Source organism: Suricata suricatta, chromosome 8 (genome assembly GCF_006229205.1).
Source record: "Suricata suricatta isolate VVHF042 chromosome 8, meerkat_22Aug2017_6uvM2_HiC, whole genome shotgun sequence".
Taxonomy (NCBI): domain Eukaryota; kingdom Metazoa; phylum Chordata; class Mammalia; order Carnivora; family Herpestidae; genus Suricata; species Suricata suricatta.
The window spans coordinates 41,119,425-41,139,123 of record NC_043707.1 but is presented as its reverse complement, the minus strand read 5'-3'; the positions used below and the strand labels follow the sequence as shown (position 1 = coordinate 41,139,123).

The 19,699-nt window shown below is 51.8% G+C and overlaps 2 protein-coding genes and 1 long non-coding RNA gene across 6 annotated transcripts in view; 2 read left to right on the top strand and 1 right to left on the bottom strand.

The window, feature by feature from the left end:
* The first annotated feature begins 2,330 nt into the window (after positions 1-2,330).
* On the top strand, positions 2,331-3,551 carry BOLA1 (bolA family member 1). The gene is made up of 2 exons (XM_029946544.1): positions 2,331-2,440; positions 2,819-3,551. The coding sequence occupies exon 2, from the start codon at positions 2,822-2,824 to the stop codon at positions 3,233-3,235; it is 414 nt and encodes a 137-aa protein (XP_029802404.1). The 5' UTR covers positions 2,331-2,440; positions 2,819-2,821; the 3' UTR covers positions 3,236-3,551.
* A 3,447-nt stretch (positions 3,552-6,998) lies between these two features.
* The window catches only part of SV2A (synaptic vesicle glycoprotein 2A), a 13,367-nt gene continuing 666 nt past the window's right edge, over positions 6,999-19,699 (bottom strand). Inside the window, exons 2-15 of one of the 3 annotated variants that reach the window (XM_029948714.1) lie at positions 19,410-19,442; positions 16,804-16,828; positions 15,864-16,609; positions 14,374-14,554; positions 13,414-13,565; positions 13,165-13,298; positions 12,454-12,543; positions 12,100-12,210; positions 11,824-11,912; positions 11,343-11,507; positions 11,018-11,151; positions 9,924-10,130; positions 9,199-9,358; positions 6,999-8,810 (exon numbers count right to left, since the gene is read on the bottom strand). In XM_029948714.1, the coding sequence (XP_029804574.1) occupies positions 8,627-8,810; positions 9,199-9,358; positions 9,924-10,130; positions 11,018-11,151; positions 11,343-11,507; positions 11,824-11,912; positions 12,100-12,210; positions 12,454-12,543; positions 13,165-13,298; positions 13,414-13,565; positions 14,374-14,554; positions 15,864-16,485 (2,229 nt within the window). In that variant the 5' untranslated portion in view covers positions 16,486-16,609; positions 16,804-16,828; positions 19,410-19,442 and the 3' untranslated portion in view covers positions 6,999-8,626. Of the gene's footprint in view, positions 8,811-9,198; positions 9,359-9,923; positions 10,131-11,017; positions 11,152-11,342; positions 11,508-11,823; positions 11,913-12,099; positions 12,211-12,453; positions 12,544-13,164; positions 13,299-13,413; positions 13,566-14,373; positions 14,555-15,863; positions 16,829-19,409; positions 19,443-19,699 lie in introns of all 3 variants that reach the window. The other 2 variants (XM_029948713.1, XM_029948712.1) reach the window with 2 other exon arrangements.
* On the top strand, positions 8,911-11,373 carry LOC115299346. Of its 2 annotated transcripts, none has more exons than XR_003912142.1 (5): positions 8,911-9,433; positions 9,568-9,659; positions 9,746-9,848; positions 10,693-10,770; positions 10,893-11,373. It is a non-coding gene; the product is annotated as an uncharacterized LOC115299346 (long non-coding RNA). The 2 variants fall into 2 exon arrangements; XR_003912141.1 differs by having other exon boundaries at positions 8,911-9,437.

Sequence of the window (19,699 nt, the reverse complement as noted above, 5' to 3'; positions counted from 1 at the left end):
CCCCCCCCCCCGCCCAGTAGTCCATACCTTATGGAACAAATGCTATCCATCCAGATGCACAGACCTGATAGTCATCCTTGACATTTCCCCTCCCGTAACTCATCTATCACCACATCCTGTGAATTCCCTCCTAATATGCCTCTTGTAGGTACAATTTCTCTCCACCCCCACCTCCACCACCTCCACCTGCGACCACGCCATCATCATCTCACCTAGGCTGCTACAAGTAACTTCCCGGCTGGCCTCCCTGCTTGCCTTCTTACCTCTCCGACAACTCACTCTGCAGCCAGTGATCTTTAGCAAATTTAAAGATGGCTTAATGCAATGCATGCATGATCCTTGCTTGGCTCTCCAAAAATAAAAAGCTATAAAGAATGTTAATGAGACAACTGGGGAAATTTGACTATCAACTATATATCAGACAATCGCATTATAGAAGATTAAATGTCTTGAGTGTGGTAATGGTATTATGATTATGTAGGTAAATGTCATTATTCTCAGAAAATATATGCTGAAGTAGATAGCGGTCCAATGTAAACATTTTTGCAACCAACTCCCAAAGGATTCAGCAAAATTAACCATTATTTCATTATTGTTATTATATACATACAAATTCAAAGACAGACAAAGCAAGTCAGGTGAAATGTCAGTGAATCTGGATGAAGGGTAAACAGGGTGCTCATTGTATTAATCTTGCAACTTTCCTGGAAGCTAAAAAAAAATTTTTTTTTTAAGGCTAGGGAAAACATACGTCATTATGTTAAATTTCTTGACTGCGATAGTTTAATGTTTATTTATTTTTGAGACAGAGGACAAGCAGGGGAGGGACACACAGAGGGAGACACAGAATCCAAAGCAGGCTCCAGGCTCTGAACTGTCAGCATAGAGCCCCATGTGGGGCTCAAACTGACAAGCCATGAAATCATGACTTGAGCTGAAGGCAGATGCTTAACTGACCGAGCCACTCAGGTGCCCTGAGTGTGAGAAGTTTATTGTGCTTATATAGGACAACATTCTTGTTCTTAGGAGCTATATGTTGCAGTAATTAATGGTGAAATGTTTGTGCTATCTGTAACTTATTTTCAAATGTTTCAACCAAAATAAGTATATAAATATATTTTAAAGTATATAGATATGTACAAAGTACCTAAACATATAAGTATATTATATATGTAAATGTAAAAAATAGTGAAAGGTAGAAGACGTTGCTTTGGATTCAACTTTTCTGCAGCTTTGACATTGTCCCCGAATTAGAAGTTGGGGAAAATACTTAGAAATATATGGAGATATAATTGATAAAATATTAAAGATACCAAATAAAATACAGATTGAAAACTTATACCATCTCTGAAAAAAATCTCATCCTGTTACAGCCCTGCTTAAAATCTTCATTAGTGGGGCACCTGAGTGGCTTGATCGGTTGGGCGTCTGACTCTGGCTCAGGTCATGATCGCACAGTTTGTGAGTTCGAGTCCCATGCTGGGCTCTGGGCTGACAGAGCCTCCAGAATCTGGAACATGTTTTGGATTCTGTGTCTCCCTCTCTTCCCTCCCCTGCTCATGCTGTCTCTCTGTCTCTCAAAAATAAATGTTAAAAAAAATTTTTTTAATAAAATAAAACTGCATTAGCTTCTCACTGCTCCCAGGATAAAGACAAAGCCTATAAGGCCTACAAGGCCCAGGATGGTCCAGCCCCTACCTTCCCCCAAGCAGGCCTTCCTACTCACTCACTTCCCATCCCCATCACCTCTGACCCGTAGGCTCCAACTACACCTAAAGTAACCTCTCCCCAAACTCTCCTGGCCTTTCCATGTGCAGGTACCACAGCCTGACTATGAGGGACTGGGACTGAGACAGGCTTTCGCACTGTCTCTTCTAGACGGTTACCCTAAAATCTCCTCTGAATTTTCTCTGCACCCCCAAGGCTGGGAGACAGGACTCCTTGGAATCCTGTTCTCTCAGTCCCATCATAGCACTTAGCACACGGCATTGTAATTGCCCGCTTACGTGTTCATCTTCAGTGTCTGTACACACCTTGAGGACAGGGCCTGCTTTATCCAGGACTGGTCTGCGCACAGTAATTATGTATCCAGTAAACGAAATAGGCTTCCATTTTCTTGTATATACAATAAAGGAATTAGGCTAGATGACAATAAAATGCAACAAATAACAGCAGTCCCAACCGCGCAGGAATTCCCGGGGTAGTTTTTTTGCATTCCTCTGCTTCAAATCCTAAAAGCACGAGTGGGTGGGGGAAACAACAACAGAGACTACAGTTCCCGTGAGACCTCAGGGAATCACGTGGCCTCCGCCCATTCTCCTATCGCGTAGCCAGAACTCCATTTCCCATCGTGCCTCACGACGCGGTAGCCGTGCTCCGCCAAGAACTTCAGGAGGCGGGCTTCTGAGCGACGGCTGCGGGAGCCAAGGCTGAGCGGAAGGTAGAAAGGGCCCAGCCTGGGGTTCAGAGGGGACACGGGCTCAACCACGAGCCCGGAGTCGCACCTGCCCTACGTTTGCAACCTCCAGCCCACTCCCTGCTAAACGTGCCTCGCGCGAGCCCTTTCCAGCCCTCCCCACCGTCCCCTCCCTGTCGTCCCCTCCCTGTCGTCCCCTCCCGTGGCCCCTCTGCTGTCCGCAGCTGGAGGCGAAATCCCGTCCTTCCCCCACTACCCCCTCGCCTCACACAGGGGAAAGGGGCGGTGTCTGGAGTGGAGGCGGGCACCCCGCGGGAGCCGGGAGGCTGGAGGTGGGGGACTGGGTGCTCGGCAGGTGGAAGGCCCAGGTCCTCACTACTCCGGGTCCTGTCTCTGCATTAGCCGATGCTGAGTGTGCAGCTGGTCCGTCGCCTGTTCTCTATGGCCGGCCGCGTCTGTCTGTCCCGGAGCAGCGCCGGGTTAGGGACTGCCGGTCCCGTCGAGGCAGCCATTCGCACGAAGTTAGAGCAGGCCCTGAACCCCGAGGTGCTGGAGCTGCGCAACGAGAGCGGCGGCCATGCGGTGCCCCAAGGCAGCGAGACGCACTTCCGCGTGGCGGTGGTGAGCTCTCGCTTTGAGGGACTGAGCCCCCTGCAGCGGCACCGGCTGGTCCACGCCGCCCTGTCTGAGGAGCTGGCCGGGCCGGTCCACGCCCTGGCCATACAGGCACGGACCCCCGCCCAGTGGAAGGAGAACCCTCAATTGGACACAAGCCCCCCTTGCCTGGGTGGGAGCAAGAAAACTCGCGGAACCCCCTGAGCTCCCAGAGAGGGGAGACCAGAATCCTGATGATTTGGTAATAAACTACGGGCTTTCTTCCCTTCAGTACCGTCTGGTGTTTGTAAGGGAGGAGGCTCCTTGGTCCCCATTCAGCCAGCACATACATCTCCAGAGATAGCAGCTCCTTTCAGATCAAAGCTTGTCCAAGGGAAGAGTAGAATCATCACCACTGCCCTTGCCCTGGACTATTTAGGAAAAGCCGCTGAGTCGGTTTAAGTTCAATTGTGACTAAGGAACCATCAGATCTGATGAGTTGGAAATAATCCTGTACATTAAAAGATAAATCATCATAGTAGATAACACTGCTTTGTGTTGTTAATGGCCTGTTGAGGAGTGCTGCGGATGTTCTTGGAAGGAGATACCTGTGGCCTAGGGTAGGCATGAAGGGTTTCATGGGGGGGAGCGACCTAATTGGATCTTTAAAGGAAAGCACAGAATTAAACCAGAAAGGAGAGGAAGGATGTTATAGGCAGGAGCATAGAAACCGGACTGGGCAGCGACCAATGGACAAGGCAGGAGTTATAAGTACATTTGAATTTCATACGGGGGCCATGTTTGGCTTTCTATCAGCCTATCTTATTTCCGAAAGAATTTGCATTTGTTTCTCAGAAAAATCCTTAATGCGGGGCACCTGGGTGGCTTTTTTGGTTAAGTGCCTGATTCTTGATCTTGGCGCAGGTTGTGATCGCAGAGTTCATGGGTTTGAGCCCCGCATAGGGCTCTACACTAATGGTGCAGAACCTGCTTGGGATTCTCTCAACTCTCTGCCCCTCACCTGCTTGTGCTCTATGTTAAAATAAATAAGTAAACTTGAAAAGAGAAAAAAGCTCAGTCGGTTAAGCGTCCAACTTCAGCTCAGATCATGATCTCAGTCTGTGGGTTCAAGCTCCACGTTGGACTCTGTGCTGACAGCTCAGAGCCTGGAGCCTGCTTGGGATTCTGTGTCTCCCTCTCTCTCCTCTTCCGCTTGTGTTCTCTTTGTCTACCAAAAATAAATAAAGATTTTTTAAAAAACATTTAATAAAGAAAAAAAAGAACAATCCTTACAAAATGAAAAGCAAAACACACTAAGGCAGTGAAAAGATGACAACATGGAAAATGAGTATAGAAGATGGAGAAAACTTTGTATAGCCCTTTTCCTTTTTTCTTTTTTTTTTTTTTAATACTTATTTTTGGGGCACCTGGGTGGCTCAGTCGGTTAAGTGTCTGACTTCAGCTCAGGTCATGATATAACCATTAGTGAGTCTGAGCCCTGTATCAGGCTCTGAGCCTGGAGCCTGCTTCAGATTCTGTGTCTCCCTCTCTCTCTGCCCCTCCCTTGCTCACGCTCTGAAACAGAATACGAGGCAGGCTCCAGACACTGAGTTATCAGCACTGAGCTCAACATGGGGCTCAAACTCCCAAACTACGAGATGATGACATGACCTGAAGTCAAACACAGCCAACTGAGCCCTTTTTCTTACAAGCCTTCTAGAGTCCTGTTTCTGAGAGGAGCTCAGGTGATGTCCAGCTAAGCACCTTTGATGACCTTCATGTGGCAAGAGAATGCAGATGCTAAAGAAAAAGATTAACATCCACCTTGACCATTTTGAGCTCAAGTTTAGACCGGGTCTGGTTGGACAATAGAGAGTCATTGAAGAGTTTTGAGGAAGGACATGCCAAAGAGCATTTGGGGCACATCCTGGCAGTGATGTGTAAGGGGGTTGGCATAGGAGATTGGAGGCATGGAGAGCAACCAAGAGTGAAGACAAGATCTGGACTTCAAGGTCAGCTGTAGGAATGGAAAGGAAGGAGTTTTATATCAGAGCTACCATAAAAAGTCTGAAAATGTCTTGATGAGAACAGAAATGTGAGGGAGAGTCAAGGGTAATCCCCAGGCAGTGCTTTCCAGATAGCCTAACAGATAAGAATTCCCATGGAGCTGGTTTCAAATGTGGATTCTAGGTCCCCATCTCTTAAAAAAAAAAAAAAAAAAGATTCTGATTCCACAAGAATGGAATCTTTTCTTTAAAAGACACAAGAGGATTTGGCGGAAAGCTGGCTCTGTCCTCAACAAACACTTCTAAGGGGATCTTAATTTTTGATTTAGGGGTTTTTAAATTTTATTTTTGTAAATTCTGTTTTATTATGGTAGTAACACTCAATATGACATCTACTCTCAAAGTTTTAAGGATACAGTTATCATTGACTCTAGGTTACAGAGTCATACACATCTCTAGGGCTTACTCCTCTTGCTTAACTGAAACTTCCTGCCTTTTGATTAGTAACTCCCCATTTCCTCCTCTCCCTGCTCCTGGCAGACATCATTCTACTCCAGTTCTATGAATTTGACTATTGCTAGATAACTAATGGAATTATTTGGTATTTGTCTTTCTGTGACTGGCTTATGTGACTTAATATCCTCATGGTTGGTTCATGTTACCACATGAATTCTTTAAAAAAGAATTTACTTTTTAAAAGCAGAAGCCTCCCTTGCACATATATACCACATTTTCATTATCAGTTCTGCCGACGAACATTTGGGTCGTGTCCATGTCTTAGCTGTTGTGAATAGTGCTACACTGAACATAGGAGGGCTAATGTGACCAACATCCTGATTTCAGTTCTTTTTTTTAATGTTTATTTAGTTTTGAGAGAGAGAAGAGAGACAGAAAGTGAATGGGGGGGGAGGGGCAAAGAGTGAGGAAGACAGAATCTGAAGTAGGCTCCAAGCTCTGAGCTGTCAGCACAGAGCTCAACATGGGGCTTGAACTCAAGAACCATGAGATCATGGCCTGAGGTAAAGTCGGACACTTAACCAACTGAGCCACCCAGGTGCCCCTGATTTCAGTTCTTTTGAGAAATACTCAGAAGTGGGATTATTGGATCACATGGTAGTTCTGTTTTTAATTTTTTGGAGGACCCCCCCCCCCATATTTTTTCACATAGCAGCTGCACAAGTGTTCCAGTTTCTTGGCAGCTTCACCAACACCTTTAGTTTGTTGTTGTGTTTGGGGTTTTGGGGGGGAGGGGGCAGAAGGTGGTTTTTTGGTAATAGCCATCCTGATAGGAGTGAAGTGTCTCATTGTGGTTTTGATTTGCATTTCCCTGATGGGTAGTGGTGTTGAGCATTTTTCCACATACTTATTGGCTATTTGTGTGTCTTCTTTGGAGAAACGTCTATTCAAGTCTTTAGCCCCCTTTTATTTATTTTTTTAAATGTTTATTTATTATTGACAGACAGAGAGAGACAGAGCATGAGCAGGGGAGAGGCAGAGAGAAAGAGAGACACAGAGAGAAAGAGAGACACAGAGAGAAAGAGAGACACAGAATCTGAAGCAGACTCCAGGCTCTGAGCTGTCAGCACAGAGCCCTATGTGGGGCTCGAACTCATGAACAGCAAGACCATGACCTGAGCCAAAGTCAGACACTTAACTGACTGAGCCACCCAGGCACCCAATAGCCCCCTTTTAAAATCAGGTTATTATATTGAGTTGCAGGACATTACTCCCAAGTTTTCTTTTTTTTTTTTTTTTTTTTTTACTCCCAAGTTTTCAAACCCCAGAGAGTGAGAGAGCCCTCTGTCTGCAGAAGCGAAAAGGTCAGAATAGAGTAGCCAACTGAGGAAATTAATACGGTGCATCATATTATTCTGGCTTTGCGTTTGGGGACAGAGGAATAGTATTTCCATCTCACCGCCTTTCCCCCCAAGCAGGCAGAACAGAGTTGGATGTGGTGGGAGGCAAAGAAGGCAATGTAACCATTTTGGATTTTAAGGATTTATTTCCTTTTTATTTTTCATCAATATTTTTCATTTCATTTTTCACATCAACAGAGTTGGGTTTAGGGTTCCCCAGGAGCACAGGAGAGATGGATGGGCCCCTCTGGGGGGGTAGAGGGGAGAAGGCTGCGTCCAGCAAATGAAGGGTGAGGAAGGGGGCGCACACTCATACGCTGGGCACTGGAGAAGGCGGTCCTTTGAGCACAGACACCAAAGAGTTAAACAGTCCCCACCCGAGTCAGTGTTACAAAATGGGGGGAGTGACTATAGGGTGGGGGCACCAGACGCAGCACTAGGAAGGTGAATTTGGACTTTTTGTTATTTTCACTTTTTTTCCTTTTCACTTGTTTTTTTCTTGTTGCTGTTGTTGTTAACATTTTACAAACAGCTAAAAACTACAACACGTCACAGCTACAGTGGAGGGCCAGGAGGGCACCAAGAAAGCAGCCACACAGAGTGGGGTGGGGCAAGGGCAGCTTAACCTACAAGGCGTATCATGTAGAAAGGGTGAGATGGGGAAACTGAGGCTTCTGGTCCCACACGAGGGGTCCCTGGCTTATTGCCCAACCTCTTCCCACTTCGGAGGAGTTGCTGGGAGGGCCCCTGCTTCCTGCCCCCGCCCCAGCTCCTTGTGCTTTTTGATCTGCTGGTTTGACCATATGCCTGGTTTCTTTCCCTCCCCTGCTCCCTCGCGTGTGAAGGACAGGCTGGGGGTGGGGGGGAGCTGTGCTATAGTGGGTGGAGCCTCTCACTCTAGAGGCCTGTGCTTCTTGAGAGGAGGGGAGGAGATGGACCTTGTCAGGTGCCCTCAGGTCTCTCTAGACTGTGGGACTCATCCTAGCCTGGCCTAGGGCGCCTCCCTCCCAGGCCTGGCACAGAAATAAGGTCAGGGGCGGCACTGTGGGAAGCAGGGTAGTGTGTGTGTCCACTGAGATTACCCTTGGCTGTATCTTAGGACAGTACAGTGACACCTTGCCCCAGGGCACATACACACACATACATAAGTGTTACACATGCATTCACACACACAGGCCTGCTGAGCTGCCTCGCAACTTAACGTATCAATAAATAAGGATCAGAAAGCTAATTTCATAAAATTCAGGCTTCTTACTTCTAGCCCAAATTGAGGGGGAAGTGGAGGCCAGGGGGCTGAGGTTTATTGCTACTCCCCCAGCATCCAACAGGTGTGAGAGGGCGCTCGCGGCCCTTCAGAAGTTCTTTTGGTCCATATATGACACCAAGCCCCAGCCCCCAGCACGACCACATGCCCATGGTTTCACCAGGGTGTAGGCAGAGGGAATGGTGGGGGAGGTCGGGGAGCCTGTGCTGGGGTCCCTCACTAACACTGGGGGAGAAGGGTGTGCACGTCAGGGGGCAGAGGGGTGGGGGTAGGGGGTAGAGCTGCATCCCAAAACTGGGATGAAGGATCCTTCCCTGTATCCCTGCCCATGGGGTCACACACATGCACACGCGCACACACATGGCAAAGACACGGAACACGGGCGAGTGGGGAACAAGGGCTCTGGGGTCAGGACGGCAGGGCAGGGAGGGAGGAGAAGGGGCTGTCGGTCTCACAGTGTGCCTGCCACCCACAGCGCCCTGAGACCCTGTCACTGAAGCACCTGCCCCCGTGTCTCGGGCAGCTTCAGGGCCAGAGAACTGCCGAGGGCAAGGGCAGCCGAGGCGAAGAGGATGGGGGCGGCCTTGGTGATCCCCACAAAGGATGTGAAGATGCTGATCCCCAGCACAGCTGCCAGCTTACAGAGGGCATTCAGGAAGCCGAAGGCGGTGGTCCTGTTCGGGACGGGGGCGGGTGGTGGGGGGTGTAGAGGGAGGTCAAGAAGGGTTTGTGGGGGACAGGTGAGCCGGTGGGAAAGTGAAGGAGAGATGTCAAGCCATGTGCAGAAGGGAGATGACAGACAGAAATATCAGAAGTGCGGGATGCACGTGGGGGAATACAGATGGGGAGGCACAGGGAAAAGACCAAAACATTAGGTGAGTAGTTAATAGACTTCAAGGAGTGAATACAAAAGCTAGCAGCTCTTAGAGGAGAAATTCAATGGGGACGTGTAGCTTTTTAACCCTGCAGATGGTTTCCCATTCAGCCTGCTTCCTCACCCCACTTTACCACCGCTGCGGAGACCCTAAACCAGCTGCCCTGCCCCCACGCCACTCCAACTACCTCTTGTCTGAGGGGTAGAGTTCAACAGTCAACACGTCCAGCGCGTTCCAGGATGCGATGCTGACCCCCCCAAAAAGGCAGAGCAGAGCGATCATGGCTGACTCGCTGTTCCCAAAAGACAGGAAGAAGCAGGAGACACAGGACATCACGCTGGAGCCAGCTAGAGCCAGGAAAGGAGGGAGCAGCATGAACCTGGCCAAGCGGCGCCCGTCCACAGCCCGCCCTGTGCCATCTAGTAGGTGAGGGGAGCCTAGGAGGGCATTCTTCTGCCCAAAGTACTCAAATGGAAGGCTCTTTGCTCCTCCCCAGCCCTCCTTAGAATTGTCTTTTTACGAATAATCTCCATAACCACCATCTTCTCAACAACAGCTATGGGCCAAGCAGCTTGACGCATATTAATATGCATTGATCTACTATGTCACCCCTGGGTGACACAGCTGGGCTCAAGTAACTTGCCCAAGGTAAGCAAGCAGTGAGCTGAGATTCAAAACCTATGACCTCAAAGCCTGTGCACTTGCTATTCTACCTACCTCCTTTCTCCCCCCAGAGAGCCTTCAATGAAGCCCGCTCCCTCCCCGCATCTTGCAGCCAAGACCTAAGCAGAAGACAGGAGAGAACCTTCTCCAGCGAAACAACTCCTTCCGAATAAGGTAAGAAACCTGTTGACAGCCTCACCCAGCTCCCCAGCCTCCTCATCGGTGCCAACGCACCTCCCGCCCCCTTACCAAGCATTCGGAGCCGGCCAATCTTGTCCATGAGCAGGGCAGACACGATATTCCCAGGGAGTACAGCCAGCGTCCCCAAGAAACTGACGAAGTACACCATGTAGGCGCCCTCGCCAGTCCCTGTCACGTCCAGTGGGCAGCCCTCCTTGTTGTGCAGGAACGTGCTGTTCACCAGACGGCTGTTCACGAACTTGTACTCAAACAGGTCTGCGGGCAAAGACCCAGGCAGGCAGGCAGTCACGGCAAACGGGAGACAGAGCCTACGGCTGGAGCTCTGCCTTTGGGGGATTCGTTGGGGGCCGGGAGGGAGGGGGGGAAGCTCCCAAGATTGTTTAGGGCCTTCACTGCAAAACGTCAAATCCTATCACCATAGGAACTATAAATCTTTACGGCAGAAAATGACCACAGTCTATGAAACAAAACAGTGGGCCTGGCTGTTTCCAAGTTTCCTCATTAGTAATCCTTGCATCTTAGTCATTCTCTTTGTGTGCCCTCGCCAACTGCAAGCAGTAGCAGTACCATAGGTTTAGGAGAAATCACTAAGCAAAGTATTAAAATTCATTAAAAGGTCCTTCCCGTTATGTTTCTCCGCAAGTTGGGAAAAACTCACCCGGTGCTCCCTTAGAGGTGGGGGCCTCAGTCCAGCTGGCGAGGCAGCATTTTGTGTGCATGTCATCTGAGAATCACTGTTTAAAGATGGGACTAATGCGTTGGCTCCCAACCTTTTACCCACCAAACAGTCCTTTTATTGTTTTTGCTTTTCCTGTAGACCCTGTTTGAATGAGTTTTGCCCTCTTCAAAAGTACACCGATAACAACGCAAGATCTGCTTTAATTCCCGCTTAAAGGTAAAGAAACTTGATGTTTTTGCTAGATATTCTTAAAGCCATGACAGAAAAATGTCCTGTTTCCATTCGGTTTTTGGAATTATTGGTGGCAGCTAAGAGGCCCCCACACCACCTTCCTACAGGGCCCTGGAGAGCTCAGCGTGTGAACCCTGAGTGAGGAAACCTAGGGAGTGAGGAACGTCCCTTCTCCCCTCCGCAAGGTCCCCTCAACCCCTTGGCCCGGCAGACACCAGCCACAGCGCCTTACCGGTGTTATAGAACACAGTGTTGATGAATGTGCAGTTGCGGAAAAATGTGTTGCTCGAAGTCACATCCTCGAAATAACACTCCTCAAACAGGGAGTCTTCAAAGGACACTGACTTCAGACGGAGCCCAATGAACCTGCAAGGCCAGAACAATGAGAAGCTCTTCCCCTCATCCTCATCGCCTCCTCCAAGACTCACTCCCTTGGGTGTGAGGAGAAACCACGGGTATTTACTCCCACACACCCTGTCTCTGAACTCCCAGACTCACGAAAGAGACGAGGGGTAAAAGGGACAGGGAAGAAGTGGAATGTAAAGATCCCCACGTACTTGTCATTGAAGTACTGTCCCCCTCTGTGGATCTGATTCTCCAGGGTGAAGTTAAAGGTCACATGCTCTACATGCTCCCCGGAGAACAGCTTGGTGCGGGCTGCGTAGTCCACCGCCTGAAGATGGCGGATCATGTCCGGAAACCAGACAGTCAGGCCGTAGTAGCTGAAGAGGCAAGCGCAATGGAATCAGCCAGCCCTCGGGGTTAGGACCGGAGGGTCCAGAAGGAGGGAGTGAGAGAGTCAGGAACCTTGCTCGCCTCTCCAGACTCCTCCCTCACCACTCTTCCTTCACCGATTGCCATTGGTCTGGGGGACTTCAGGTTCTTGTGCCCACCCGCTGTACCCACTCATCTCCCAGGCATTTGTTCCCCTATTGGCCTAACACAGCCTCCCTGCCACCAGCAGCCCCTCCCCAGCCTGTCTAACCTCCACCCATCCTTCAGGCCCTAGATCCCCACCACCCCCACACACCTCCTCACCTGAATGACATGGTGAACCACACACCCATCATCATCAGAGTGATGCGGCGATATTCTGGACCAAAGCAGGAGAGGAAATTCCCCCAAACCTAGGTGGAACAAAACAAGGTCAGCTGGTGGCTGCACTGACTCCTAACACTCCCAGCCCAGGTCCCCCATGTCCTCCCTTATCCCTTCCCTTCAGTTCACCCACCACCCGCCCCCACAGGCTCCCGCCCTGCCTTGGTCTCTGCCTCTCCCGCTCCCTCCTTCTCTTCACCACATCTCCTTCATTACCTGGCCCCCCAGGCTCAGGGCCCGGACCCCCCAGCGCTGGTACCAGGTCCCTGTGTCTGACTGGATTTCAATCAACTCATCCTCCTGGTGAATTGTCTTAATGTGCGTTACCTGGGGCCGAGAGAAGGGGTCAGCAGTCCCATAGTGTGTATTTCCCAACCCCGTCCGGGTGCCTCAGTTTCAAAACAGGAGCAAAGTGAGGACAGGGGGGTATATGCAATGCCCTGAGAGAGGACACTGAAGGAGAATGTGGTCGGGGATGTCTAGGGAAGGCAGGGGATGGTTTCCAGAAAGGGGCTGGGTGGGGCTGGGCTAGAGGGCCTTGGAGAATGGAGGGGAGGGGCTCTGGCTCACTGAGAAGACTCTCTCAGGATGTCCCTTGGCTCGCATGTTGGTGTCATGAACCTGCTTCAGCACCATCCAGGCCTCATCATGCTTCCCGTTCTAGAACCACAGACACAATTCCCGCCTCCAGGTCAGCTCCTCCCTGACCTGGGGTAACAGACCCCCTTCCTCAATGTGCCTTCTGTAGTCACAAGACACAAAAGGCCCCCACCCCTACCTCCGACCCTCGGGCATGTACATCAACCCACAATGAAAGAGCCCCAAGTAGGGGGTACAGCAACCGTAGGGGAGCCCAGGAGACAGATAGAACTACAGGTCCTAGGGCCCCCCGATACAATGGAAAGAGAAAACCGAAGACAAGGGACTTGCTGATGAGGGGCAGGTAGGTTGTCAGGAGTATGAGCAGCATCCTAACGCTGCTGGACCAAGATCCACTTGCAGGGTGGAGAAGTAGAGGGTGGGAACTTCTCTTGAGCGATAAAGTTGGGGGCAGGGCACCTGCCTGCAAGACCTTCAGGCCCCCCTCCCCCTGTGGTGGGTCGGTGCCCTGGTTCCTCCACCCACAGAGCCCCTCTGGTGGTGCATTATAAGACAAAGGAAGCAACAGAAAGTCCCCAGGAGTACGGGCCCCATGAGGGTCCCACAGACCAAATCCACCACGAGTGTTTGAACACAGAGCCCCTGCTGCCCCTCCCTCTGCCGAGCCCCAGCCCCATTCACCTCCAGGAAGAAGCGGGGGCTCTCCGGCTGTGTGGTCAGGGCCCCGATGGCAAACACAGAAGGGAAGGCGCAGACGAGGACAAAAACCCTCCAGCTGTGGAACTGGTAAGCAGACCCCATCTGAAAGCTCCACCCTGGCAGGGGACAGTCACAGCATCAGCAGAAGGGCCAGAGGCTGGGGGCTTCTGCCACAGGGTACACGGGAGAAGGGGGAGAGAGTCCGGGCTGTGCTCCCCGGGGACTGCTCACCATAGTGAGGGATGATGGCCCAGGCCATGGCTGCTGCATACACTCCACCAATCATCCAAAACATGCAGAGCCAGCTCAAGTGCTCCCCGCGCTTCTCCTGGGCCAGAAACTCCGAGAAGTAGGAGAAGACAATGGGGATGGACCCTCCAATCCTGAAGGGCACGGTAAGAATTCAGCATTAGAAAATGGCCCTGTCTCCTGTCCCCTGCCCCAGTGCTCAGCATCTCCAAGTGCCTTTCATCTTCCACTCCTTATCAAAGAGACTTCTTCTCACGCAGTGCCCTATACACTCCCTCACCACCAGCCATTAGGCACCCATCCTCGGGACCCTGGGGAACAGCCAAGGAGGTCTGAGGCAAAGGGAAGGAACAAACGCTGAATCTTACAGGTGACTGCTGAGTGGCAGGAGAGGGAAGATGATGACAGAAAAGAGGGGAAATCCCCGTGGGAAAAAGCTAGGCAAAGAGGGGTCTGAGAGCAGACATGTGGGAGCACGCTGGAAAAGAGCTGGCAGACGGCAAGGAATGCCAGCAGGTGGCTCAGGGAGAGTGGGGGGGGGTCAACTCTCCAGGTTTCTGGCAGCAGCGGTGTTAACAGCAAGGTCTGTTGTCAAACGCAGGAAAGGTGGAGACTTGGAAGGGGATAACTCCAGGGATCACAGGCTCCCATGGGTAAGGCTGAGACCCACCAGGCCTCTTCATGGAGGCAGGCTCAGAATGGAACTGGAGGGTGGGGTGGAGGACTCAGGAGTCAACAAGGCATGGAATGGTGTTCTGGACAGGCGATAGGTGGGTCCAGGACAGGGGGTAGCTGGCCTGAAGATGGTAGGAGAAAGGAGCTCATTCATTCGGTGCATACATAGTTGAGAGGCATCTGGCGGGCATGGCACTGTGCTGGGTTCCAGAAATCTAACAGTGACACAGGCACAGTCCTCCTTCAGGACTGCCTCCCGGGACTCACCCAACCCCAGAAAGGAGGCGGCAGAAGAGGAAAGTGCCATAACCCTGGACGAACGATGAGAAAAAGGCGAAGACGCTGTTGACCGAGAGTGAGATGAGCAGACATTGCCTCCGCCCCAGCCGATCAGCCAGACCTCCCCAGAGAAAGGCTCCCACCATCATGCCCAGGTAGACTATGAGGCCTGCAGGGAGGGAAACAGCAGAGGCATGAGAAGACACGCTTCCGTTCTCTCACTCTTTGGGCGTTACATGAGCAAGAACTGCAGAAGAATGGATTGAGGAGCTGGAAGAATTCTAGAATAGATAAGTCTACCCAGAGATGAGAGCAAGTGAGAGTTCCATCTTTGCTCACGGAACGTCATCTCTGCAGACAAGGGGTTCAAAGGCAAGAATGCAGACAGGGGGACCCCCAGAATTCTTTCTCTCCCTCCCGCTCTCTCTTGCTTGCTCTCACCTCTGTGTCTCTGTGTCTCTGTCCCTATTTGTCTGTCTGTCTCTCTCACACACACATAACACCCCCATCTCTGGCTTGCCTAGAAGGAGGAATGGATCCGCCCAAATTCCCAAACCTTCCCAGGGTCCCCTCTCCCTTCCCTGCCATGGTGTCCTCAGAGCAGCAGGAGAGCTCTCTTATGTCCCTGGGAAAGCAGCTCCATTCCTTCAGTCCCCCTACAAAATCCCGCTCACAGAACCCGTGCTTTACTCATCCCACTTCCAATGCTTCCGGTCCTAAAAACTCTCCTGTTCCTTATTTACTTCCTACATTCAGAGTTGGAATGATCCTAAGAATCATCTACTCCAAACTCTGCATTTTACCCACCCTTCAGCCAAGCCCCAAAGAGTGGGGATCTCCCGACATCTCATGGAAACGTGGGGGCAGCACAAGACCAAGAGAGCCTTTGTGGGCGGGTCTAGGCAGTTTCCTCCCCCAGAGTCCACACGAGGAAGAGCCACGAGAGGCCACTCACTGGCCCTTGAACACTCCCAAGGCTTGCCAAGAGCAAGCGTGGCCAGTTTCTCTGGCTGAAGGCAGGCCTGGGATTCCTCCTCGATGCCCACCCCCCTAAACTGACTCCTCATTTAAACTAGGGAGTCTGGAAGCTGACTTCTTGTTTCCCTAGTCAGGGAAAAGGAGCGAGATGACCGAAGGGAAGTCTTCAAAGAAACACCCAACAGGGGCCTATCCCATCATGGCTACCGCCTGCAGAACTGACGAAGCAGACCATCCCCCCTGCCACTGTCCCAAGCCCCAGCCCCTCTGCCCTTCCCCAGGGCTTTCTTGCATGAATAACCTCCTTGTGACCCAACCCCAAGAGGAGGGTTCGTGAGGGATGAGTATGTAGAGGAACTCCACACCCTCTGAGGACATCTAGGGATCATCTTGGGATCGGGGTCGCAGGGAGCCTGGCAGCAAGGACAGGGGTTCCCAGGAGCCAAGTTTGGGGCAGGGCCTGGCTAGAGGGGCCCCCCCCACCCCCCGGTGTAGCTTACCTAGCATGCCTTTGTTGGAATCCGACAGGCACATGTCTTTCTCAGCGCTGGGCAGCACAAACCCCACCACGAAGACCTCGACACCGTCGGCCATCAGCGCCAGGCCAAGCACAAAATAGAGCGTCCACTGGAAACGGCCGTGGCCACACTCCCGTAGGATGGCTTCATACTGCTGAGCGAGTTCTTCCCGTTCTTTTCGCCGCTGTGCCTCCCCCCGGCCGCCGGGGGGGCCCTCCCCATCGCCCACGCCCCCCCTCACTCCAGCCAGGGGAGCCCCATCTGCCATCCGCTCGCCTTTACCCCCAGACTCGGCCCTGGGGATGCCCTGATATTCGCCCTCGTAGATCTCATCATCCTCGTCATGGCCTTCAGTGGCATCACTCGAAGCCCCACCCTCTTCCTCATCCTGGGCCCCCTCCCCACGGTAATAGCCATCAGCGGGGGCAGGGAAGTCATCATCGTCCTCCTCCTCCTCAAAGCGGGAGTAGGATCTGCGGGAATATTCATCCTGGACTCTGTCCAGGCCCTTTACCACCTTCTTGGCCGCATGCTTCTTGACTTCCTTGGCAATGTCTTTGGCCCCACGGATGAATGCTGCCCGGTCTCTGAAGCCTTCTTCCATGATGGGCCTTTGGGAACGTTAGACCTCTTCCACTCCCTGCTCCTTATTCGGATTTTGCTCAAGGACTTGTGAAGTCAGAAAGACTCCTCCCCCAGTTACTCAGATGGAGCGTGGTCACGTATCTCTGGGCACAGAATAGGAGACAATGAGACGTGGCCAGTGAGTGTGTAGGAGGGGAAAGGAGGGAGAGGAGTTCTGGCCAGTTCAGTAGGATACATGGGGAAGGGAGAGGGGGAAGAGGGGACTGGGAAGGGTGGTGGGAGCCAGGCTGTGGGAGTTAAGTTGGAGAGCCAGGATAACTCAGGAAAGGCCGCCTACTTCTCTTCGAGACGCCTCTTGAGATCTAGAAAATATAAGAGGGGGGAAAAGGAGGTTGTGAGGCCTAAAATGGTAGAGAAGGCCACTATGGAGCTTACGTCAACCTAGAGCCACCAAGGCCATGTGATCTGGATGGTCTCCTTGCGTCAAGCCTGCACTGGGTTAAAAAGGGAGGACTACCTGGCCAACTGTGGATCACTCCGGATAAATCTCCTCCCTTTGACCTTGGAGATCAGGCCTACGAGATAAGCTCCAGAGTCACGGTCACCTACCTAGAGCCCTCCTTCTGCTCCCCTGCCCCACATCAGAATCAGACCCCTTTGCTTACCCCCAAACTGGGAAGAGCAAACCAGGAAATCTGAGAACCCATAATTCTCTGTTCTAGCCTGGTCTGGCTTTCTTACTTGGGGCTGAGCTTGGGGAGAATGTTAGAAGGAGGATCAAGGCCTCCAGCCTATTGACCTCAGTCCACTGATGGCATCTCCAGTGGGGCTTTCGGGGTCCTTCCCTCAGGTTCCCACAAGGAAGGGTTTTCTCGGTGGGTGAATATTCACTTCCAGGGTCAGACAGACTTGGGTTTGACTCTTTCCTTAAGTATTTCTAGCTAAGTGACCTCGGCCATGTCTCTGAACATCCAGGCCTCAGTTTCCTCTTATTTAAGAAGGGGAAAGTAAGGATTAAATGACATTATGTGTATAATTCCTTACCATGGTACCTGGCACATAAAAAGTGATCAAGAAATGTTAGTTATTCCTCTTCATGATGATAATAGTATAATGCGATCCCCTCTAATCCCTCACAAGGTCCCAGACCAAAAGCCACCTCTGGACGCTCATGAGGATAAGGAGCAGAAAGGGATACTGGCAAGGAGGGAGCTGGCTCAGTGCAAAGCACGTGACAGGTATATGACCTAAGTTGAAATCCCGGCCCTGCCACTCACTTGCCAAAGGCTCTTGGGCAGATCATTTAATTTCCCTAAACCTCAGTGTCCTCATATTTAAACTGGGGATAATCTTTATTTTTCTGAGCCCACAAGAGAATTCCACCTCACAGCAGATAGTCTATAAATGAGTTTCCTTCCTTCCTATTAGACTGAAAAACTGTGAAAGCAGCAAGGGAAGAGCTAGATCATCCTCCCAAAACAGAGTACCAAGACGTCTCTGTGTTCAAATTAATTCCAGCAGATGGGCCCACATTGTCTCCCTCCAAACAAAGAAGGGAAGACTCAAAAACAAGGGAAACCTGGAACCGAGGTCATGGAGAAGAGGTGACATCTGGCTGTTGCCACCTTCCTTCATGACATCATCCACGAGTCCCTTCCCTGGTGGGGGCGGGAATAGAAATGGCCGATCTAATACATACTTTTCCAGCATGGGGGGCTCAGGCCTATAGTTGCACCTCCTTTCTCCAGGGCCTTCCTTCCTAATCCCCCTTAATCCTTTCTGCTCCTCCTCCAGGAGTCAAGGAAAAAGGAGTCCACAAATACCGCACTGCGTAGGAGGCCAGTATAGAATGAAGGGGGCCTTGGGCCCCCCCCCACAAAAGACATCCTCCAGAGGGGAAACCCCCTTTCTTCAAAAAGGCAGAAGAAGTAAGACTAGATTCTGATCAGAGATCATTCCCCTAAAAATATCCTGCCTCCTGTTCCCACCCATCCAGGGCCTTCATTAAATGTCACACGAGCACGCACGGTGGCCCCCAGTGGAAGGGGGCAAGTGATGCACGGTGGCTCACAGAGAAGTACTGGTAAGAGCCTTCGCCCCAGGGGCCAGATGGAAGCAGTGGACCACGATGACCTGAACCAGTGACCCTTATGTCACCTTCTTTTCTTTACGGTTCAAGGCCCAAATCAACCCCCATGCAAGAGAGGAAACTAGACACCCCCCTCTCACTGCGTGGCCATTTGCTTTCCTCTCCTCTCCTTCCCATCTAGGGTCTCTCCACTGCTCCCCAACCCCTGGAGGAGACAGATGGGCCCCTCAGGAAGCACATCCTGTGTTTATCAACACTGGTCACCCCTGAGAGGCACGTGGAGGCCACCGCAGGATATGATGCCTCAGGAGCCGGCTCCCCCAGGGCCCATGAGCCCAGGAGGTCAGAAGGGAGAGAAAGAAGACAAATTCTTTGAGTTGGTGAGGAAGTGGTGCTATTTTTAGGCCCCAAAGCAGCACAGGGTGGCTAAGCCTGTGGGAGAGACACGGGGCTTGGAGAGGTGGAGGTTACAGGAGACAAGATTCAGGGTTACACGGCCCTTTAAGGTTGGCTGGCTCCACCTGACCAGAAAAAATGTGCCCAGGAGATGTTTCTGCAGAAGGGAGGAGGGGGCTCCGAAGCAAATGCTCCAAATGCTCCCTTCAGGATGAAGCCTCGGATAATAGGAGGGCCCAGAAGCCCCCACCCCCAATCAAAGCCCCGGATTCCCCAGCCCTCCCTAGCCCAGGTGACAAGGTCATTAAGAAGCAGTCACTTATCAAAACAACCACCGAGGGAGAGGTGCGGGTACAAGGAGGGCAGGCGTGCTGGAGCAGCTGGCCCTGTCACAACCGGGTGACCGAGCCTCTGCCCCCCACCCAGGGCGCCCAAGGCGCTCCCTCCCCACATCCTACCGCAAGGGTGAGGAAGATGGAGCACTCGCAGTTCTGGGGGGAAAGAAGACGAAGGTGTCCGCGGAGAATGCACACAGCGGAGGAATACAGAGAGAGAGGCAGGGGCGCGGATAGAAACCTCCATAAGCAAAGGCATGGAGACCGCTCCCCCCCCAATATTTGCAGCGACAGCCCCCCAGCACCCTCCTCGCCCCATCCCGGCTCTGCTCTGGCTTAACAGAGGAGCCCCTAGAATGGACCGAACCCATTCTCCGAGTGCCTCCCCCCTCCCCTTAGTCCTGCCTCTGGGC

What these genes read in the sequence shown, in the direction of transcription:
- BOLA1 (XM_029946544.1), top strand. Translation starts at nt 2,822, where the DNA reads ATGCTGAGTGTGCAGCTGGTCCGTCGCCTGTTCTCTATGGCCGGCCGC.